General features: G+C 33.3%; 1 protein-coding gene across 13 annotated transcripts in view; it reads right to left on the reverse strand.

Annotated features, from left to right (window-relative positions):
* The window catches only part of LOC128206733 (transmembrane and coiled-coil domains protein 2-like), an 89,126-nt gene that overhangs the window by 36,929 nt on the left and 26,659 nt on the right, over positions 1-25,538 (reverse strand). For 8 of the 13 annotated variants that reach the window (XM_052909394.1, XM_052909386.1, XM_052909393.1 and 5 more), the window contains exons 4-8: positions 7,455-7,674; positions 5,525-5,720; positions 4,028-4,169; positions 3,495-3,578; positions 539-583 (exon numbers count right to left, since the gene is read on the reverse strand). In XM_052909394.1, the coding sequence (XP_052765354.1) occupies positions 539-583; positions 3,495-3,578; positions 4,028-4,169; positions 5,525-5,720; positions 7,455-7,674 (687 nt within the window). Of the gene's footprint in view, positions 1-538; positions 584-3,494; positions 3,579-4,027; positions 4,170-5,524; positions 5,721-7,454; positions 7,675-15,306; positions 15,517-22,165; positions 22,209-22,306; positions 22,523-25,538 lie in introns of those variants that run through there. The other 5 variants (XM_052909391.1, XM_052909390.1, XM_052909383.1 and 2 more) reach the window with 4 other exon arrangements.

Here is a 25,538-nt window from a genome sequence, read left to right on the forward strand (position 1 = left end):
GTCAATTCTTATTGCCAACACTGCCATGGTAATGCGTGAATCCCCCTTCAAATCATATCACTGCTAGGAATAATTGTGTACAAAGTTTCAGGTGAATATATTCAAAGGCCTTTGAGCTCAATCATACAGGTAAGTTTAAAGCTTTTGCAATTAACCCGTGACAGCAAAAGACAATACTAAATTTGACACCAAGTCTTAAACATGAGGGCCAAGTTTCATGCAAATACATTAAAAAGCCTTTGAGTTCAATAAACAGTTAAGTTAAAACTTTTTGCAATAGACCGACAGTCAATGACGATACTAAATTTGAAACCTGTTTGTAGTTGAAGACTTAAACAAGAGAGTCAAGTTTCATGCGAATACATTAAAAAGCCTTCGATTTCAATAAACAGTTAGTTTAAACCTTTACACCCACAGTCATTATGACAATACAATATTTGACACCAAGTCTAAAACAATACCTGAACTGTTTTCTCTATAGAACAGAAGAGCTAAAAACGTCCATATCTAGGTTGCCGTGACAACAGACTTTCCTTACCCAGAAAAACCTGATATTCCATCAACAATATTAGCACCCACATCTCTATAATAAAAATAGAGAGAAATTTGTTAAGCAATACGTTTTGATTTTTGATTTCTCTTGCCTTACCTGATCACCACGAGCCAGTTATTATGGTTAAAGCAGCACTCTCACAACTTTTTAATATCAGAATCAGCTCATGTTGGCATCAGTGCCTTCAATTTAGTCATATAAGATACTGGCAAACTATAGATCAGACCTCAATTGCTTCATAAACTGCAGAAAATTTCATTTTTCTAAAAGCGTTAATAGCGCTTCTAGCCATAACACATCAATTTTCCAACGTAAATATGAAAAATGTGATCTGCTCTTTTGTCAGCAGTCTTATATCACTGGTTTCCAAACACTTGCGCAAATATTGGCTTATTCCAAGACAAAAAAAAAAGTTGTCAAAACAATCAATCTGTGAGAGTGCAGCTTTAAAGGAAAGGTTAGCTGGACATTTGGAACAAGTAAATTTGTATTGATGGTCTGGAATACCAGCTGATGGGATCACTCTCGAAGTCTGTTTCATTGACAGAAACCAGTACTGTGCACTTTTTGAGAGGCCAAAAAAATGCTCCCCTGTCGAAAATGAATCCAAACACATCCTGGGTGAGAGGCGGACACCTCTAGCAATAAACCTTTCACAGAAATGCTATGTGTTGGTATATTGTCTCTGGCACAATGTGTACCAAGTTGCATGTAAATAATTTGAATTGTTTTCACGTTCTTGCCAATTTTGCATGTTCACTAAGACCGGTAATGACGCCACATCTAAATTCAGAATATCTCTAGACAAGATAAACAATTCTGTGCATCAGGAATGTTTCCAAAACAAATTGGGCAAAAAATGTGCATACATTGAGAACTGAAGAATGTGACCTAATATCATCCCCCAAAGATTCATAGTGATTATTAACATCATGCAACTTAAATATCAAATAAGCAAAATGGTTTTAACTTAAAGGCAGCCGGCTTGATTTAAAAAAAAAAAAAAATATATATATATATATATATATATATATATATATATATATATATATATATTTAAAGGACACCTATGCAACGAAAATGTATGAAGAATAAAAAAATTCAAAAAAAAAAATTCAAGTTCTATCTAAGACCTAAATAACACATTTTGAGATGTTTTTGGAGCTTAAAAGTGCAAAAAGTTCATGAAGTGTTTCTAATCTAAAAATAGAACTGGGTGTTCTTAATTTCTCAAGTTAAACTTTTTAAAATGTGTGTCATTTATTTTTATTTCGCAATTATCTTTCAACTTCAACACTGTTTATGTAATCAAATGTACAATACAAGCAGTGTATCACCTATTTGTACTTTATTATGTTTATAGAAGCATAATTATGCGCTTGGCTGCCTTTAAGGAACAGGCAAAATATATTTCAGATTAAGTTTTATTGTCCAGTACATTGATACCTGGACATTCATACCTGGACTTGAGAGATGCACGATTTTAAAGGGATTCGCTCATGTTTTTGAAAAATGCACTTTTTTATGTATGACGAAATAAAGTGTGGCAAATCATTCGGAGTGTTAAAACTTTGATACCAAAAGCTGAAAACCTTCAGCAAATGTTGATATTTGCTCAAATATCATCTGTGATGACCACAATTTATAATGGCTGTGAGAGATTTGTTGTTGCCTGATTGGTTGATGGACATTATCACATAATGTTATCAATTTAATGTTAAAAAGTAAAAATATCCATCATTTTAGTATAAGTCCTGGTGGCATAGTGGTTAAGGCAACTGTTCCCTATTTTTTTCTTGACTTTACTAGCGTGGGTTTGCACCCAACTGAAATACCAAATAACTTTTTTATACTATAATTGTATTTTTTTGTGCAATTTTGATTTCATAGAGTAAAATAATGATGAAGTACATGCATGTCTTCAGATGTATTACGAGGAAACCTAATTTTTGGTTTAAAAACTGAGCGACTCCCTTTAATATCTAATTATTTTAGTAAAAAGATCTTAAACAAGGATGCAAAAATTTATCAAACAAACATTCTAAACACAAAAATTTACAGTCAACATAATCATACATAGGTGTTAAAGCATGCATTCAACATGTATATCTGGCACAGATGGTTGGCACTGGTGTTTTATTCATTTTCCTTTCAATGATGATGCAGCAAAAACTATGCACAGGCAACATAAAATATCTCATAATATGTCTTATTACCTACACCATTGTGAAAAATGAGAATTTTATGACTTTAAACACTATTATCTCTTGACGTTATCAGAATGTCTTAAAACATGTTTCACAATTCCCTGTAACATAATGTTCTATCAACAACTCTTTACATTGAAAATAGAAACTTTAGGACTAATTTTCTCAAAAAATTAAAAACGTCAATGATAAAACGTTCTTTAAAAAGAATGAGGCGACGCTATTAAATCATTTTTTTTACATTATTTTTATTATATTATATTATATTTAGAAATTCATGAATAGCAAATGTTTTCTCATATTATTTTAAATATTAGGCAAGGGATTTATATTTTTTTATTCAGAACATGGTTTAATAATATACAAGCTCTTTTTTAGAGGTCATTCTGACAAAAAGCACTGTCAACAACACAATATTATATTTTGATATCAACCAAGATATGTAGCTTTCTAATGTTTTAATCAACTTGCAAACAGGAAAATGCCAAGAGGTAAATTAATTGCATGTACAGATAAGTGCATATAAACACACCAGCGACAACCAACTTTTTCATTTTTATAAAATAACGCCAACTCCCTTACTGTGACAAATGACCCATCACCGAATCCCCGAGTTATCACATCAATTTTTCAGTTTCACCCATCCTGTTCTGCAATGCCCCCTTCCCCTGCCCATACCTTTCTCTCATGCCCAACCCCCTCCTCCACCCCTACCCTACACCCCAATGACTTACTTGAGTCCTTGACCCATGTCCTTTAACTTATCCTTGGTCTGTTTGTGGACGCCATAGCTGCCTGCCTCTACGTCCCGAATCCCTCTGCAATTAGTGGAAAGTGCTTCTGTGATGCTGTATTCTTTGTGTTAAATGAATTAGCAAAACCGTCAAAAGGAATTTTTGTTAAATCAGGGATTTTGGACATGAGATGTGATGGGATGAAAATCTAATAATAAGTCTTAATTCAAACTTATATATATTTTACAACCGTTGTGAAGCAAGTTATTACAGCATTATATTTATAACTCTCATTGGCCCGATGTTACGCGCGAGTGTGGTCTTGTGTTGTGGGGGAAAGTACCTAGAAGAAACCCACTTGTCTGGCTTGGTGACCACAAACCAAACTCGCATGTGCCCAGACAGAGGTTCGAATCCCAGTCACCTAGGTGAGAAGAAAGTGCTCTAACCACTGCGCTAACTGGACAACCCAAAATAAGTCTTCTTTCCCCATTTTAAAAAGAAAATATTAAAAAATAATTATGACTGTAAACCTGTTGTATTTCTCGAGTTTCCGTTGTAAAGAGCTGAGTGATGCAGTGGATTTCTGGTTTTTCTTCTCGAAAACCTGCTTGATGCGTAACAGCTGCTGTTTGTCAGCTTCTCCCGCCAAGCGCAGGTACTCGTTGACATTTGCTGCAAAAATACAAATTATGCAGAGTTATAACAGAGTGAGTGTATTTCGTACATGAATTTGGATTATAAGCGATTAAAGATGACTGAGTATTGGTCATTTGCTGCGAATATACAGATAATACATTGTCATATTAGAGACTGAGTGAGTGTATTTTGATTAGCAATTAAACGATGATTGTGTATCGTTTAAAATTGATTGTTCACAACTGACATAACATAATTTGGGAATTGATTATTGCCATATACTGTATCAATAATGACCTCCAAATAACCAAAATACATCAGAAAAATTTGCATTCATATCATTTGTAGTAAAGTACACTAAGTCTTATTAACGTTTAAAAGCACCTTAAATCCTTAATACAGCTTAATTTCAACCAAATTATGACTTTCTGATTTTGATGCTAAATGTTTCAACCATTTTCAATGGTGTTAATGACATCATTGTCAACTTTCAAATCATTACTGCTCTGGAAGTTTCATGGCTACATTGTCATCTGCTGTCTTTCATTACTGCTCTGGAAGTTTCTTGGCTACATTGTGATCTGCTGTCTTTCATTACTGCTCTGGAAGTTTCATGGCTACATTGTGATCTGCTGTCTTTCATTACTGCTCTGGAAGTTTCATGGCTACATTGTGATCTGCTGTCTTTCATTACTGCTCTGGAAGTTTCATGGCTACATTGTGATCTGCTGTCTTTCATTACTGCTCTGGAAGTTTCATGGCTACATTGTGATCTGCTGTCTTTCATTACTGCTCTGGAAGTTTCATGGCTACATTGTCATCTGCTGTCTTTCATTACTGCTCTGGAAGTTTCATGGCTACATTGTCATCTGCTGTCTTTCATTACTGCTCTGGAAGTTTCATGGCTACATTGTGATCTGCTGTCTTTCATTACTGCTCTGGAAGTTTCTTGGCTACATTGTGATCTGCTGTCTTTCATTACTGCTCTGGAAGTTTCATGGCTACATTGTGATCTGCTGTCTTTCATTACTGCTCTGGAAGTTTCATGGCTACATTGTGATCTGCTGTCTTTCATTACTGCTCTGGAAGTTTCATGGCTACATTGTGATCTGCTGTCTTTCATTACTGCTCTGGAAGTTTCATGGCTACATTGTGATCTGCTGTCTTTCATTACTGCTCTGGAAGTTTCATGGCTACATTGTGATCTGCTGTCTTTCATTACTGCTCTGGAAGTTTCATGGCTACATTGTGATCTGCTGTCTTCCTAACAAGATTTGAGACAACCATTTCAGATGAACTTGTTTATATTAAAACATGTGAGCACATAACCAAATATTAAATGTCTAAAAGTTAACAACTTTGTTGTTAATCATGTTGTTAACTTTAACTACCTTCTTTAGTTGCCTGTTCATCTTTAATTTGTTCCATCGTTTTATCGATCTTCTCTTGTATATGGTCCATTGTTCGCCGTTTCCGTACCTCTTCCGTTCCCCCGGCAACAGATGGCCCGTCAATCGCGTCATCTGTGATGTCACTTCCTCCACCACTGCCGTTCTCTTTTGTAGTCGTGTCATCTTGTAAATTTGACTGAAAAAACAACAAGACTAAATACTGATTTTGAATAACTTCAATGTATATTTTCAAATTTGCGATGAAAAATTTATACTGTTTTTATTGGCTGTATATAGCATTAACAGTAAAGGAGTTAAATTATAACATTTTGGTAAGAAGCCAAGAATGTAGACATATTTCAGATTTATGAGAAAACCAGAATGTTGTTTTACTATAGTGAGGCAGACTAAATGCCAAAGCCAATCTTTTGGGGGGGGGGCAGGGGGGATAAAAAAAGGGGCGGGGGGGGGACAGGGGGGATAAAAAAGGGGCATAACTCAAAAATTATTCAAACAAGAGTTATATGCTTTATTGTTTATTAATGCTTAATAATGTCTCTGGTTACAAGTGTATTAAGTTTCAGTTGAATATCTTTAACAGTTTTTTAGTTTAAGCCTAGGATTAAGTGATTGAACCACCTTCACACAGCAGCCACCACCACACTGGCTTTTTGACGATTTCTCAACCTTATTCCTTTGAAAAACAGTTGTTTACAGCTTTAAACGGGGTAGAGCTAGGGTTTTACCTGGGAATTTAAAGCAGGGTGTTGCAAGGATTTAACTTATAAATTCATACACACATATTTGGCAGTTGAAACCTACTACCATATTACTGTAAGTGAACAAAATTTCCAATACTTTCTGTCAAATAAATACTTTTCAAGTTCTTCAAAGCCCCAAACAATGTGCCCTTTTCACCCTCGTACCTTCGGTAAAACCCTAGCCAAGCCCTTTTCTACTTTACTTTTCACCCTCGTACCGTCGGTAAAACCCTAGCCAAGCCCTTTTCTACTTTACTTTTCACCCTCGTACCTTCGGTAAATCCCAAGCCAAGCCCTTTTCTACTTCACTTTTCACCCTAGTACCTTCGGTAAAACCCTAGCCAAGCCCTTTTCTACTTCACTTTTCACCCTAGTACCTTCGGTATAACCCTAGCCAAGCCCTTTTCTACTTCACTTTTCACCCTAGTACCTTCGGTAAAACCCTAGCCAAGCCCTTTTCTACTTTACTTTTCACCCTAGTACCGTCGGTAAAACCCTAGCCAAGCCCTTTTCTACTTTACTTTTCACCCTAGTACCTTCGGTAAAACCCTAGCCAAGCCCTTTTCTACTTTACTAAGTAAGAACATACTTCCAAAAGACATTTGTTAAAAATAGAGTAACTCAACAGAAACAAGCTATCAAACTTGTCAAAGATAGTATGCCCATACTCATTCTGACCAAGTTTGATGATTATTGGACAAAGGCTTCTGAAATAATTGATCAGACAAGATCTATTTCAGAAAATTTCTAAAATAAAAGGGCCAAAACTCTTGCAAGACTAAACCAATAATTGACTGGTTATCAAAATTATGCCCAAATTTGGTAATGATTGGACAAATGCTTCTTAAGTTATTGATGGGGAAATCATAGTACTGAACGCTGCCCATCTGCCGCAGATTAAACGATTACACATCCTTTTCTATAAACAGGGGTATAAAAGAACAGTGAAGGATAACCAAGGCCTCCAAGAATCAAATTGGTTTTAACAGGTCATCTTAGATGAGGTTTTCAATCCATTGATATTTTCATATACTGTTACAGATACTCTTTCTGCAGGCAGCTAAATTCTCGCCACATTTAGAACTATGAAAGATTTCCTTGTAACTTACGTTTCATAGATAATGGCTCTAGAGCTGACCACTCATTCAACGTATCCCACAAAATATTACCTCAGTGCTTGCATCCTTGTGTAGATCTTCAAGACTCCGTGACCTACTGGCATGTAGCGAGGTGTCACCCGGAAGCTGTAGAGTGCTACCTCCTCCCACCCCGCGGCCACGCCCTACCCCAGGCTCGGGCGATAAATGCCGCTTTGGAAGACTTGGGCTCTTACTGACAACTTTCTTTAGTACTGGCTTGAATACTGGGAGCTTCGTCTCGGATTTCTTCCTGTAAATGTATGAATTATTGAATTACAAATTTTTTTAAGCATGTACACAAAAGTGACTTAATTTTAAAATAGTAACATTAGTTAAACATTCACTACAATATTTACAATTATGGTATCACATTAAATTATATATTATGTATTCATATCAAAAGCACTCATGATGGTGGTGGTGGTGGTGTTGGTTGTGGTGGTGTTGGTTGTGGTGGTGGTTGTGATGATGATGACAATGATGATGATGATGATGATGATGATGATGATGATGATGAAGTTGATGATGATGATGATGATGATGATGATGATGATGATGATGATGATGATGATGATGATGATGATGATGATGGTGGTGGTGGTGATGACAACAATGATGACAACCACGACAAAGCCGTTGTTGATGATGATGATGATGATCATGATCATGATGATCACGATGATGATGAAAATCTTGATAAACAAAAATCAAACCATTCAGTAGATATCAAATATAAAGATTCACAGTCAACAATGAAGACTTTCGGACAGTGCATTAAGACAATGTTCAACATTATCCGAGTAATATCCAAAGTCTGACAGGCTGTCGAAGCAAATAAAGACCTTAAATATCCAACATCAGCCTATCTAGAATGAGCAACAGCTTTTAGCGGCTTATTTATTCCGAGATAAAATGTGGTTCCATATTTGGTAATCTGACAATAAGCCTTGACATTTTCTTTGGAAATAATTTTCTCATTGTTATTCATGTGTTTAACCTTCCTCAAATGATCTCGGAATTTCAAAGCAATTTTTTTACCCATAAAACGTAATTATAATTGTAAATAATTGATCCAAAATAAGCATGGCAGAAAATTACGAATGACGTATATATCAGGGATGAAAACAACAGTATTTTTTATAATCCCAATTTGAAACCAGGCGTGCAACAACGTTTATTTATTATATAATGAATTTTCTGTGTCTGCAAGAAGTGTGGTTGAGAATTGTAGGGACCGTTGGAACAGCGCTAAATATTTAAGGCACCAAATGATTTTTAATGTTAAAAATCAAATATAGCCCACCGGCAGTTATTTCTAAAATATATAATATGTTAGAAAACGACACAAATGTTAAATCAATGATTCAACTTCTTTTCTTCTGTAAATAGATGAGCCCCAAATGATCTTTTTTTGGCCTCAACAGTCTGGCAATAACAGATATTGTCTCTGATTTGTAATACACTCTTTCCATGCAATCTCAGTATAATTTGTCAGACAGTTGCATATGTTATGAGGTTATCTTGGGTAATTTGTAAAATGGATTCTCGCAATTTTATCTCAAATGGAGATTTATTCTTATATATGATTCATCCCCTTACACGTGCTTCACACGTTCTGGAAACAGGCCCCAGCTGTCATTTTATGATCCAAAAATTATATTATTGGAAAACAATGAGCGTTTACCGTAAAAGACTCCCAAAATAGGAATCCCAAACAAGGCAATTATTTAATCTAACCCACCTTTAGAGATGCTACGGTCAATATGAGATTAAAGACGCACGATATAGGTTGATGCATGAAACATTTTTTATTTAGTTTTAATGCATTATCATGTTTAACTCATATGTTTTTTATATAATAGACCAAGTAACCATTTATATCATGGACTATGTCGGAGGGCCTAAGTCTCCAAATATCCGAAATGCTATTAAATGACCCGAGATTGCTTTTCTTTCTAATTTAGAAACTTACTGCTTTATATGGAACCATTTGGAGATATTCGGAGAATACCTAATAATCCTGAAAGGTTTATGAAGAAAATAAAACGTAAATGGCCAATTTTTTTCCGACAGAACAATTTGAGCTATCTTTTAAAATAACCCCGTATGGTTTATGAAGTGAACAAAACATAAATGGCCAATTTTTTCTGACAGTATAACTTCAGCTATCTTTTAGAACTTAAAACTTTGTCATGTTAGAAAGTAATTGTCTGTCTCCTATCCTTTCCTCTGACATATTCTGGCACTGCCAATATTTTCAATTTGTCAAAAAGAAATGGTTTAGTTAGGGTTACATCCTTTTTAAAAACAAGTAGGGCAGGTACAATTTTTTTTCTTTTTAAGGCTTTATTGGAGAATGGTGTTAAAGTAATCTTCTGTAAAAAGCTTTAAAGGTTTAAATCTACATATTAAAACACACATTTAAAAAGATTTTATTTTTTATTTTACCAACTGACTTCTAAAACGATTGGGTCGGCGCTTATTTCGTAGGTAGGGTTTGGTAACCTGAACCAATTATTTTTAGGCCTTACAATTCATGTTCCATCAATTGCAGGGTAACATAACCCAATATATCAAAATCAGCGATAATGTTTCCCCTGCACATAATCCATATATGATGGTTAGGGCTGTTTTCTAGCCAGAAAATTAATACCTCCGGGCATTGTATACGTCTTCATTTTGTTGATTAATTCTAAAATATTGTTATAAATATCCTCTGAAATAGCTTTCACATTCATGTAATAATTCATATACAAAAGTAAAAAGGCTGTCACTGGATATCCCTTGAATCCAGAAAGCTTTACATTTAAAGTGCATAAAGGGTAAAAGCTCAAATAAAAATGTTTCTTAGACTGGTTCACCATATTAAAATCATTGGAATAAGCAATTTGTTCACTTTGGAACTAAACTAATGTAATCAAATCAGAAAAAATGTAAGAATGAGGCTCTTTAAAGAAGGAAAAAAAAACTTTTCTGGAAATACAAGACCATCCTGAGAAACCATTAATGCTGCTGCTGCTGCTGATGATGATGAAAATGTTATTGTTGTTGTTGTTGGTGGTGGTGGTGGTGGTGATGATGATGATGATAATGATGGTGATGGCGGCTGCGGCGGCGACGACAACGGCAATGACGAAGATGATGGGGATGAGAAGGAGGAGGATGAGGTGATGAGAATGCCCGCTGCTACTGTCGACAATGATGATTGATTTAGTATATACATTGATGATTTAACGCTAACACGTTAGCATAAGCATAAGTAATTTAACGAGAGTTTTGAACATTTTATGTCATTTTTGTCCCTTATATAATCTTGTAGCTTGTATTATGTTCTTCTTTCTGGCCAACAATATTCCTAGGACACTTTTTTCATCATATTTCATAATGAAGCATATTACTGATACAGAAGGAACCGGAAATGATGTTCAATACTAGATAATTGACAATGAAGGCTATGTCAGCTCCTGGCACTATCCACTCATATCTCAGGCCAAATATATTAAGTAATATTTCCACCTCCATTTCAAAATAGAGAGAGCGGGGGGTAGGGGGAGTGGGGTATTTTCATATTTAAAGTAAACGCTTAAATTCTGGTGCAAATGTCCCTTTTTTAGCCCTATTCAATGAGGCAATTTGGCAATTCAAATGTTGGCGCTCTTTGGACAGGATAATCTTACAAATATTGCTTTTCATTGGCCTTTCCAACTGGACAATGTATTTGGCACTAGAGGGAAGTTACAAATGCCTATATGTCATGCTAACTGCCCACGCCAATTTGTATAATGCCAAATGGCTATAAGTAAGTCGAAATGAAAAACATTCTCCGACCTTGCCAACTTGGCACTTTAGAGGTTCAAATACCTACTTCACTCAAACTCGCAGCCCTAGCCATCCCAGCCATCTTACAGAACATTACGTAACATATACATGAAGTGCAGTCATACACAAATTTTGGTAGCATTATACGCATACCAGGACTTTCCCCAGGCCATTCTAGTGCCCAGCGGTACTGTATACATTACATTGCTAGAGCGCTTGAAAATTGTTTTGTGCTAAGATCAAACTGAAGCATTTGTTACATATAAAACAAATAGTTACATTTGACTTGTTCGCATAAATAATTCCCGTTTCGCAATCAGGTAGGTTTTCTGAGTTTCTGAATTAAACAAATTGACATAATACCGACCAGTGGTTACATATCTATAGGCGATGTGGGAATATTTTTTGAATGTGAGTAGGTAAGGCCAGAGTTTTTTTATTTTTCGTTTTACGGGAGCGCCGTACCTAAATATTGCAAAACCCAAATAAGAAAAAGATGCAAATTCCTTACTTTATTTTTATTTTTTTTCGCCGCCCGTTTCTTCGATCTCCGATAGAAAATAAAAATTAGTGTTATTTAAATTATGCTAATTTCACAACAACAAAAAAATATTGCGCACAATTTCCAAGATGGCGGAAGCCGGCGCCTTTGCTTATGATGTCAACTGAAATAAGTTTCATTGTTTTGTGATATCACATGCATATTATATGCCATGATGAAAATAAAACTTGAAACTTGCTTATTATCATCATCTAAGCGCATGTAAGGAAAATGGCTGCCTTTTACGAAATTTTAAAGTGGATTTAGTTTGAAGACTGATACTGTTGTTCATAAAATCAGGCATTTTGATATTTCGGAACGGAATTGTACTTTCTTTTTACCAAAGCATAAAATCACTTAAATATTTCTGTGTGTAGACCTGTTTACACGGGGATACACTGAGAATTGGAATTTGCTATACAGTTTCTGACTACAGAAAAAGACGAGAATGTGACATTGGATTTGGCTTGTTTGTCTAAAGACAATAAACTTACCAACATATTGCATACCATTTTAATGGGCATAAATGGCTCCTCTTTTCATGTCACCCATTTTAAAATGGATTGTTTGTATGTTGATTAAGAAACTAAACAAAATTAAATCTACAGTGAAATCTGGTAAGTTTGAGTTACATACCTTGTTTCTTTTCTTGTATATCATAGATATTAAATTTCTTCAGATGTGTTGTTTATCTCAATATATGTAACCAAAATGATATTAATCAAATTTTTAGACACAAACAATGTGCCAGATGCCTTATGTTTTGCCAGTTTCAGTGACTATTAAAAGCACTACAAAAGTATAGATGCTCATATTAAAATCATGCATATAATAAAAAAATATATATACTTATTTATGTGTATTTTTATTTAACAGTGCAGTGTTAAATACTGTGGAGTCACAGTTGAAGAATATATTTACATTGGTGTGAATCAGTTGACTTGTGGCGTTTAGGGAGTTAAATGAATATCCAAATGTTAAAAAAAGTTTCTTAAACGTGCATTATGCACCAGATTATGCACCAGTCAATTATAACCACGACCCTTCAGGTCCGTGGGTATATAGGGGTTAACGAGAGAAATGGGCCGTGTTTTTACCTTCCAGGTCGCCCCGCAGTGCTGAGTGAATGTGGTGGTTTTGTTTTTGTGCCAAAAATAGGGGGGAATGGGCCTTACCTTGGGGTGTGGGGGAATAAGGTGGGGATTTGACCAGTTAAAAGTTTGTCTCCGCAGGGCAGGGTTTTACCAAGGATTAACCATCCCTGGGTCGGGCGTGGTTACAATTGACTGGTGCATTATTGTGGCTTCTTGTGAAAATGACATCTTGTTTTGACTTTATTATACAGTTCTATTATACAACAGGCAGTATGGAGTACAAAACAAGTGTGCACAACTTCAAAACATACATTCTATAAAAGTTTGCAAAAAAAAGAAAAATATACGAAAAATCCATCTTATTATTTTATTTTTTTTCTCGACGCTCATTTTTCGACATCTTTTTCTTAATTTTATTCCCTCCTCCTGGCGCTTATTTTTGAAAATTTTCCCATAAAACCAAAAATAAAAAACTCTGGCCTAATTTGTATCAAAGGCCAATTGGCCTTGAGCAAGTTGTACCCAGACTGAGTGTATTTCAAAAGTATTTCATTAATTAAATGTGATTCAATTTATTATATAGCAATCTGTCTTGGTATAAGGACATAAGATCATTATGAAACACAGATGGTTAACATTGCAAAGATGCAATTCAATGGAAGAATTGTGGTCCATTTTTTTACAATATCGCCATAACTCCTTGTCAGAGCTGACAATATGAAAACACAATGAAAAAACAAGGAATTAAAATTTATATAGAAAAATACGCGAAAAGATATTTAACATCAGGCCAGAAATATTTTTTGTTTCCATCAACATCTCCAAAAAATGAGGATCGGTAGGTAGGCATAACTCTTTTTTTTCTCTCTTTCTTGTTTGAAATCCAAACCTGGTACTAAACCAACCTATATCAGGGTATATCGCTATTGTAGAAAGTTTAAAATATAAAATGGTCAAATTCTAACATGTTCATTCAAAAATTAACATTTTTTAGTACAAGTAAAAAAAATCTATTCCCTTCCCCACCCCCTAATCTACCCAAAATGTAAGATAAGGGGAGTAATTGACGTAAAACCCCTTATAAGGATGTGCCCATATCACAATATAAACAATTGGTTGTATCCGTACGAATACAAATTGCTATAAGGGTGTACTGTTGCTAAAACCGTCAATTGACCACTGGTTGGGGAACTTTACCCATATGACCAAAAATCAACGAAGCAGTGATCTCCCTTCATGCCTGCAGCTTTGTGTTTTATAATGTAAAGGGAGGTAAGCGCCTTATTAATTCACTTCAACAAGCAGCAGGCAATGAGATTGACAAAAAAAACACACACATGTAACACTGAACGTCAGATGGTATTGCTGTATTGGTCAGGTAAATGGTGAGGTAGTAAAATCATACACCGGCATCGGCCTAAACGTACCTGACCCAAGTGTACCCTTCCATGCCCTTTCACCAAGCCATTAATACAATTAATTTGATTGGAACCAAAAGTTTGATGCCGCAAAAATGCAGTCGACATCAGACGAAGTACTCCCAAGTATGTGTCTGTCTAGCCACAAATGAGCTTTCAGGCAGCCTATGGTATCATTTCAACATTTGGTAGGTCATAATCCCTGTAATACTTGAGTCTGCCAAGTATAAACTAGAAGTGCCGCATTGCGACGAAACCAGGTTTTTGTTATGGGCAATCAGAAATTATAGCCAATTGATTTGATGTATGAGCAAGTTCAATCTGCAGCTTCATATAAGCTATATTCACACTAACATTCATCACTATCCATCAATTCTAACTAAGTTGTTGGGCAGAAAAACATTTTTCTATTTTTAGGAACAGTGACCTTGACCCCACCTCCCTAGCTAGCTCTTCACATAAGCTACCTTCGCTCTAAGTTTCATCAATATCTATCAATGCTAACTAAAGTTATTGGGCAGAAACCATTTTTCTATTTTTAGTAGCAGTGACCTTGACCCCACCCCCTCAAAAGAAATTCCAAGCTTGCTCTTCACAAAAGCTACTAGTACCTACACACAAAATTTCGTCAATATCTATCAATCCTAACTAAAGTTATTGGGCAGAAACCATTTTTCTATTTTTAGTAACAGTGACCTTGACATTAGCTCCATCCCCCTCAAAAGCAATCCCAAGCTAGCTCTTCCCATAAGCTACCTACACACCAAGTTTCATCAATATCTATCAATGCTAACTAAAGTTATTGAACAGAAACCAATGTTTGACGCAAGACCACCCGCCCGCCCGTCCGTCCACCCAATGACAACCTCATTCTAATAACCCGGTTTTCGTTGAAAACCTGGTTAAAAACGTCAAAAGACTCTATGATGTCCATATAAGTGGACTACATGTCTGCCAAGCTCTGCAGGCAGCATAAAACAGCGTTCGCCACAGTAACAATTTATTCTTACCTTGCAGGAAAGCTACTCCGTCGCCGTTTGAATTTCTCCGCGAAATTCATTGGAGAGGTCCATCCAATCTATATCACACAATGTCCATTTCACAAGTGGTGAATATTATATCCAAGTTCACTTTCACTGAATAATTTACTCTATATACTCCACCAAAGTCATGACTTTACCGTAAATTATTGCAATAATTGTTAATGAATGTTGTCATCACTAGATAAAAACAAAAAGGCATGAAAACAAAAAACGGTCTGTTTGCTTCTTAATTTAATTTTATTAAGAATAATAATATCTTTCATATGTTTCCGGTCCTGATAGACAGTTCTGACCCAAAGGCATGCTTGTTAGCTGGTAACAAGTCTTGCAGTGTTACCAGCTACACAGCATGCCTGAAGGTTGGCTTTTTCGATCCAGATTGGAAAAACTTGAGATATTTTTTTTTTGGCATACCTAAATTAATCAATTAATGGAAAAATTGACATAGAAAGTGCATTTTTGTACATTTCACCACAAAGCATGTATGAGAATGCAAACTTTAGCGTAGTAATTCAAGATCACTATTTACGTCAAAAAGTTCCTTTAAATATGGGGTTTTTGACAATTATTTATTTTTATTTTTAATTAAAAATTGTACATCATTAATTATGATTGCGCTTTATTTACTTGCATACATCCATACAATAAAAGTCATAAGAATCAGCACTCAAGTTAAACCATTACTTAAAGCAACATACTAAACAACAAATTGATACCTAATGGTTTATAAACAGTATTTATTCAAATAAATTAAATGATAATTGATCAGCATATTACAAGTATACTGAAAAAAAGTATCAGTTTATCCTTACTTAAAGCCACTATATATAATCAACAAATGTATAAACAGTATTCATTCATATGATGATAATAAATCAGCATGTTACAAGTATACAAAAAAAAACGATCGAAGCCAATTAGCTTAGAGCTTATATTTAAACTTCTCCCCTTGATATTGGGGTAAAAGCTGACAGTATCATTTCTGGAATTTATCCACTTTCAAAGTCTCAGTGAATAAATAATAAATAGACATTGTCTCTGAATTTCCCATGCTGACGTTACCATTTTGCACTGATGGCAATATACACCCATCCAATACATTTCAGAACATTTTATTCATGATAGGCAATTTATACACAACTGACACATTTCGGGGGAAAAAACAACATTATGTAAAACACATTAAAGACCAATAAGCTTCTTTTTTTTCTAAATGTCAAACTTTTGTCTAAAAATATTTCGAAAAACATATCAAGGCGATAGTCAGATGGTTTTATTTTGGAAATAAACACAATTTCAAAAATTGTCAACATTCAAACTAGATTTGTCAACATTTAAATGTTTATTGTTTAAAAAGTGTTTAAAAAATATTGCAGGTAAAAAATGTTGAAAAAAAACTAAAAACACAAATTTTTGTGAGCACATTTTGCCGTTAAGATAGTTGGGGAATAAGATGCCAATATACCTCATCTTTAAAGCTGCACTCTCACAGATTGACAGCTTTGGCACTTATTTTATTTGTTTGTCTCAGAATCAGCTGCTTCAAGCAATTATTCATTTTTGTATTCCTTAATATAAACACATGAACTCCCAAATGCTGATAATGTCCCTTTAATGCCCAAAATGTACTATTCAGAATTTGGCCTCAGGGAATTTTTTTACGCCAAAACAAAATTTTCATGAAGATATTAAAGCTGCACTTTCACAGATTGAACATTTTGACAACTTTTTATTTCTTGTATTGGAACGAGCCATTTTTGGCGAAACCTGAGTAAAGAAGAGTGCTGACAAAAAAATAGATTTTTATATTTATGTTCAAAAAGTGTGCATTTTTCTTAAACTGTTTAACAGTTTAAGCCACCATAAAACATTAATTTTTGAACGGTAATATGAAAATCTATGATCTGATTTTTTGTAATCAATCCTAATTATCATTGGTTTGCAGATATTTACAGAAAAATCTGCTCTTTCTAAGACAAAAAAAAGTTGTAAAAAGTGGTATATCTGTGAGATTATGCAGCTTTAAGGACAAACAAGGTTGTTACAAACATCTACAGCTTTTGCAGTGCAATGATTCAGTTTCCAATCTGCTTGAGTGGTTAATTATCCCTTGGGATTCATATTGTTCATAATCAGGACTTGTGTCATTTAGTACCAAAAATCTGAGAGTCCATCAATCATAATTTTCGTGCACATGTAATTTTTATGAAACAATGCAGCTGCTGTTCGACCGAAATGTTCTCAAGGTAATGGCTTTACAGGAAAATCAGGAAACAATGAGTATACCCAGCAAATTAAAAATAGAAACTCATTGGGGATGCGTTCTCAAGGTTAGGGACTGGGCCAGCACTGGGGTAGCGGGTTGTTACTAAGCATGCTTCTGCCCTCATGGAAACCAGCATGTGTACCCTCCTGCATTCATAGGATTAAATGCTTAAGATGATAAAAAAAATATTTTGCTCTGATTAAAGTTTCAAATATTACTATAAATTTATACATTTTTAGCTTGACAAATTTGGCAGTTGAAAACTTCTATTACTTAAATTAAACACAATTTCAACTATTTTTTATGAAATTCATAATGTTCAAATTCTTTAATGCCAGACACAATTTGAAGTGCCCTCTTCTCCTTAAACACCCACCCTGTCCTCTTTCTGCTAAGCACCCTGTCATATTGAAAACCTGGCTCGTACCCAAACGAGGGTGCCACAGCTGAAATTTCATGCAAGAGGGGAAAAGGGAAGGGGGAAGGGTTGGCACAGGGTTCAGAATCTAAATTTAATTTATTTGGCCTAATATTATACATCATGGAGTGACTCAGGACTCAAGAAGCTATTGTCTAGAAATTGATGCTATCAACTATTCATTTATCACTTAAAGTCTTTTTTGTCATGATAGGATGTTTTCTAAGGCCTGCGGAGCATAATGGCCTTTATGTACAAAAACAATAATGTGCATTATGTGCAAAATAAAATGCCATGTTCCTTATAAAAGTTGATAATAAAACATCTTTTTATAAAGGAGCGTTGACTCAGGCGTGCAGGTGTCATTTGAGATGATTTTGTTTGTAACTTGATTATCGAAATTTTCAAAGTTATGACTTTCAGAATTTAAATTACACGCTGTGCAATACATTCTATCCTTTAAATATCTTTAAGCTTTCAGATTTAAAGTAAAGATATCATACGCAAATGCATCAAATTTCCCCAAAAATAAATGTAATTTACGATTCAATTATTGTTAAACTTTATTAACCCTTCATCTGTCAAACAACTTAGTTTGTGAACCATTTGTTATGATTCATGCTGAATACAAACCATATATATTTTATAAAGACCCAAATAAAAGAAGATTATATATATCCATGAAATGGCTGAGTATATAAAACATTGTTAATTGACATCCCTGTTCTGTGCTTTGTGGACAATTACAGGAACTGTATCCCCATTAGGCTTTCTCTAATATCACCTAGAGATTATCTTTATCTGATATCACTTAAAAATAATGTAAATCTCATATCACCTAAAATTTTCTCTATCTCATATATCACCTAGAGATGATCTTTATCTCATATCACTTAAAAATGATCTTTATCTCATATCACTTAAAAATGATCTTTATCTCATATCACCTAGAGATGATCTTTATCTCATATCACTTAAAAATGATCTTTATCTCATATCACTTAAAAATGATCTTTATCTCATTATCACCTAGAAATGATCTTTATCTCATATCACCTAGATATGATCTTTATCTCATATCAACTAGAAATGATCTTTATCTCATATCACCTCAAAATAATATTTATCGCATTTCACCTAGAAAAGATCTTTATCTCATATCAGCTTAAAATGATTTTATCTCATACTACCTACAAATGATATTATCTCATATCAAGTTGAAATGATCTTTATCTCATATCGCCTAGAAATGATCTATATCTTTATTACCTTGAAATGATCTTTGTCTCAATTATCACGTTGAAATGATCTTAATCTTATATCACATTGAAATGATCTTTATCTAATATCAGATTGAAATGATCTTTATCTAATATCACATTGATCTTTATTTCATTGAAATGATATTTATCTCATATCAACCTGAAATGATATTTATCTCTTGTCCCAATGAAATGATCTTTATCTTATATCACTTAGAAATGGTCATTATCTCATATCACATTGAAAAGATCATTATCTCATATCACATTGAAACGATCTTTATCTCATATCATCTTAAAATGATTGTTATCTCATATATCACCTGGAAATGATCCTTATCTCATATCACCAAGAAATGATCATTAACTCATATCAAGTAGAAATAATCATTATCTCAAATCATCTAGAAATTAACGTTATCTTAAATTATATAGAAATGACGGTGTTATCACAAATCATCTAAAAATGACCATTATCTCAAATCATCTAGAAATTAACGTTATCTTAAATCATATAGAAATGACGGTGTTATCTCAAATCATCTAAAAATGACCATTATCTCAAATCATCTAGAAATGACTGTTATCTCAAATCATCTAGAAATGACCATTATCTCAAATCATATAGAAATGACCGTTATCTCAAATCATCTAGAAATGACCATTATCTCAAATCATCTAGAAATGGCCATAATCTCAAATCATCTGGAAATGACTGATATCTCATAGAAATTATTAACATTTCATAACAACTAAATATTATTGATATTTGGTATCAACTAGAAATGATCATTGGTTGCATGCTTTATTTTAGCTAGATTTGAAAACTGATTATATCTTATGTCTGTCGCTTAAGAAACCTCTTCATAACTCCGATTACTTTTTCCTCATTGCGATGTAAAATAATCCTCAGCCTTGATTGAATAGAAATCCAGCAATATGATTATCTGCCCTTTATAAAATGTAGTTTTATAATGACTATTTTATATCATAAATGGCGTTTCCATCTTAAAACAAGGATTGTCACACAAATGTGACTAATGCCCCCGAAATGTCTCCTTTGACTGATTGCCATTAATTAGTGTGAATGGGCCTAAAATATTTTTATGAACTGATAGCTTTTAGCATGTAACTTATATTCATGAAAACCTGTCCATGCAGTTATGCAATATTGATAGCTTACATTTTTAACGAGCAAAGTATGAGTTCCCCGAGATTGAGTGTTGTTCGGTTATTGATGGGAAGCAGGTTTTCAGCTCAAGGTCACAATGACAATGACCTTTGACCCACTGACCACAAAATCAAAACAGTTCATCTTATGGGTCATGACAAGCCTGGCTACCAAGTTTGAGGTCCCTAGATGTAAGTGTTCGTAAGCTATTAAGTGGAAACAAGATTGAATTGACAGACACTGACGCTTGGACCCAGATCACTATATGTCCCCCTTGAGGGACAAAAGAACAAAATTACATATATTTTTCATATAATTCTTGTGTAATGAATTTAAATGTCACGTCATACATTAAAAGCAATGTTAATGGTACGCACCCTTAATAGTATAACATTTTATGTATTTAACGCTTTTAATAAATCATTAAATCAGAAGCCTAGACACGTTTTAATAAAAATTTCGAAAACATGTTTAATAAATTTCATATTGTATGACCACTCATGTAATTATAATCCTCTATACATAATATTATCCAACAACAAACAAAACAGAAAAATCGCACCATCATATTTCAAAGGATGTTCTTCCTCATGCCAGGAAAGATTAAGACAAATGCAGCAACAAAATGACCTGGACATTTATAGAGCTAGATAAATGAGCACTCATACACTCCAAGACAGGCCCAATATTTACAGACAAAAACCTCATACATCAAATATTCTCTTTCCAGACAAATATCAAATAAATGCTCTCTATTTCAGCAAATACATAACAATAATTGCATCTACAGAAATGTTTTATCTGAACAACTATGTTGGTTGTTGCACATAGATACTTTTATATGCTTTTGATAGTGACATATAAATACATATAGTTTCAATAATTATTGTCAATATTTACCTATGATTACTTATACATTCCGTAGTTACATATATGTAAATAACATTTTAATAGCTAGTATAAATACATATACCTTAAATGGTCATATACACATATACTTTCAAAAGTTACATACAGATATATTCAATAGTTACATATAAACAAATATACATTTAATAGTCACATATATATATACATATAATTTCAAATGCCAAATACATATAAATATACTTTCAATGATTACATAAGGTTCAATATATATACATTCAATATGTACATATAAATGCATATACTTTCAAAAGTTTCATATAACAGGATAAATTATGCTTTCAATAGTTTATATATAATATATACTTTAAATTTCATATGTAGTTACATACATGTTCATATACCTTCAATGGTTATACATATATATACATTGAATTATAAATCACATATAACAACATATACTTTCAATAGTTCAAATAAATAATATATACATTCAATATTTAGTTACATACATGTACATATGCATTCAATAGTTACATATATGTATACATATAATTTCAAAAGCTAAATACATATAAATATATTTGCAATGGTTACATAAAGTTACATACATGTATATTCAATATTTACATATAAATACATACACTTAAAATAGTTCAAATAATTACATATACTTTAAAAAGTATAACATACATATAGATATACTTTGATATAAATCAATAAACACTTACAAACTTGAGATTGAAACGCTTAAAGGTAACTAATATTTTTAAAACACTGTATAAATAACAATCTATACAAGCTCAGACCTTTATATTTAAAATTGTAAATTAAACAAATACTTTATTTAGGTTTCCTTCGTCAATTTCACAAAATTTACATCCCAAAACCTTATATCCACAATTTTAACCAACAATCTTTTTTTTTTCAAACCAAATTAAACCTTCAAATATTATTACACTCAATCCTTAAATATAGCTCACTTCTTAGGAAGAATTTAAACGCCAATTATCAACGATCATACATCCTTCCGTTTTTAGTCTGCCTTTATCATAAAATAAATACTGCATATGAGAAATCATCCAGTTACTATCACACGCATAGTTAACCACTTTTCATTATCACAGGTTATCGTAAATTAAACGAAAATATATAACTACATCAGTACTCGGCAACATTTCATTGTAACCATGATCTAACATAATGTTAATCTTTTGTACATTAAATTATTTACCCGAACTCTTGACTATGAATTAATTAACTACTTTTATTGACATCAAAATGTTGACGAAGATTTACCGCTTATCTAAATAACCTTAACCTAAAGGTAGTCCATCCATCATTAGAATACAGCCTATATGTTAAGCCAATGAAATTACAGACGGGCGATCATTAATTACTAATTTGCAAGGCTTAATCATTAAGAATTTCAACTTTCGCGGGTGTTTAAATGTCCCCCTACTGCCACTAATCCAATATCTACTCCCTGCATCAGATTTTGTGTTGATAATATGACAGCCAATGAGGTAGTATTCTTAGACAGTTAGAAGTAATATCTTAATGATTAAGAAGAGCTCACTCACTCCACCCATTCTTAGTCATTAAAATGCTACTTCATGTCATCTAACTATTACTTAATACAAAAAAATGATACTGGTAAAGATTCATTATAAAGAAAAAAAATGTTAAGTTTAAAGATTTCACAATGAGCTTTTTTTATATAGGCAATATGTTATTTAAGAAACAAAATAACAAAATTGCTATAATATGATCTTAATAAAAAATTATTATACTATATATATACTTGCTATAATATCTGTTTTAAACTTAATTTATTATCAAAATAAAAACTAGTTCAATCATATATTTATTTTTATTACCTCCCTTTAATATATCCTATCATATTTAGCATTATAACAGTGCTGTTAAAAAAGTAATCCATGCAAAAATAATATAATGGTTATAAGTCAAAATGAATTTAACATAGACATTATCCTGATGATAATATATATTTTAAATGCACATCTTTGCATCCTAATGACGGATGGCTTACCTTAATTTATATAATCTACTTGAGAATATTTTTTTTTGTTGGATTTCAGCTATCTGATTCATTTTCAAAGCGTCAGTCAATAAAAGAAGATTAAATTCATTCATTCCCATTTTAATTAATTTGCATCATTGAGTCATTATAACTTAACATCTTATTCAATTGATAAAACATATGTCATGAAACATGTAAAAAAAAATCATAAATCTTATAATAATAAAATTGTTCAAATTGATCTCATTGAAAATTATCAATTCCAAATACTTAAAAAAACACTTGAATCACTATCAAAATATTCAGTCAATTCATCACTAAATTGTCCTTGTAGCAACTGTATCATATAAATGCAGTGTTACATTACTTTTTTTAAATGAATATTATAAACATTAGCACCACAGTGCAAAAGATTGTATGATTTTTTTGGTAGAACAAGGGGGATAATCTTGATAATTATTAAAGTCTAGAGATATGTGCCTTGCTACACATGAGCAGGTTATTGTCTATGACAATATTTCTACCAAGTTTCATTTGAATCTGTTGATGCTGACTTTGACAACAACACCTGAAGGCTAATACAATACTTCGGCAAAACATTGACAAACAGTATATTGCAATTATACATCAATATGTTAAAAATCGAGTTTCAAGTATTGCGATAAACAGAAAGAGCCAGCGTACCTCAGCCACAGTGGAATGTCAAATTTGACTCAAACTTATTCCGTGTTCAAAGTTGGTGTATTTGTTGGATGATTTTCTAAACATTACCAACAGAACATTTAAAAAAACTTGATTATCACTGGCATACACTAAAATGTAAACACCAAGAATATAATATGCTATCTTTTCGATACTGACAGTAAATGTTTAACATGCAAGTCTTGATGAAAAATTAGACAGACTAAAATAATCTTTATGAAACAATTTTCTGGTCCATTCGTCAGAATTGATCTATGTTAATTTAATAAACAGAAAATTTGAAAAATCCTTGATTGTCATAGTCCAACACAAAAATGCAATCACCATTATTTCATATCACTGCACATATAACCACAAACGAATGAAATATATCTTCCAGGTATTCATTAGCTACTGTTTCATATCCTTCCTGCCTGTTGTTTAACAACAAACACTGAAACAACTCCTGTCTATTATCATCCATTATCACAACTGACTGTGGAATCTATTTCACAAGTTCCAGGAAAACAATGACCACTGACTTCCAACAGCTATCCAGAACAACTCACCTTGTCATTGGGAAAACATCATTTATATAAATCAGTGGCTCTGACAGACTTTAATCCAGAAAATTTGTTAGGCAAAAGAAAATTTATTTACGGTTCTCATTTCACCTCAGCCCTAAGCTTTGGCCTTGGACTCGTATTACACACATCACAAAAGATTGAGAGCTAAGATTTACCTGCATTTTTGCTTGACCCCACCATAAAGCCAACACACCATCATAACTTGAATTGTGTTTTAAAATGCTCGGAAGACATGAGATATAAGTAACTGCAATTTGCTCTCAAAACCAGACATTGGAAGACTTGAAGAAACAAAGTGAGGTACTAGAGATTTGGGCGCGAAACCCTAGCTCTTTAAAGCACTGATCGTTACAAGGGATACAACTTTCCTTGGTTTAACCAGTACGGCAAGAGTATACCATATTCCCAATTTCATATGTACCCTTTAAATTCAAAGTGCTACTGGTGCCATATTGAATTGTCTTCAGTTTGACGCGGCTAAGGGTTTGAACCCCTGACTTTCCACAGCTGAAGCAAATTTAATGCTCTATTAACACTGGGCTATTAGGGCAGTCTAATTTTTTGTCACCAGAAACGAGCGCTCTATAAACACTTGGCTTTTGGACCAGTCTAGGACAACATGCCCTACTGGTGATGCTGTGGAAATTAATGAAACTGTCTGTAGTTGATAAAAGGATTTCAATAACAACCTGCCCCTGGGGACTGTGGAAACATATTTCAAAGGGGAAAAAAATCAACATTACAGCAAATGTTTGTGTAATATTGTCTTTTTTTAATCTATTATTAAACTATACAATAGCTGTAGACAATTCTAGGAAAATAAATGTATCAACAAATGATGACTCAATGATGGAAATCAGCAACATAATTGTTTTATAGCTGACATAAAAGGCTTTCATAATT

This window comes from Mya arenaria, chromosome 10 (assembly GCF_026914265.1).
Source record: "Mya arenaria isolate MELC-2E11 chromosome 10, ASM2691426v1".
Taxonomy (NCBI): Eukaryota; Metazoa; Mollusca; class Bivalvia; order Myida; family Myidae; genus Mya; species Mya arenaria.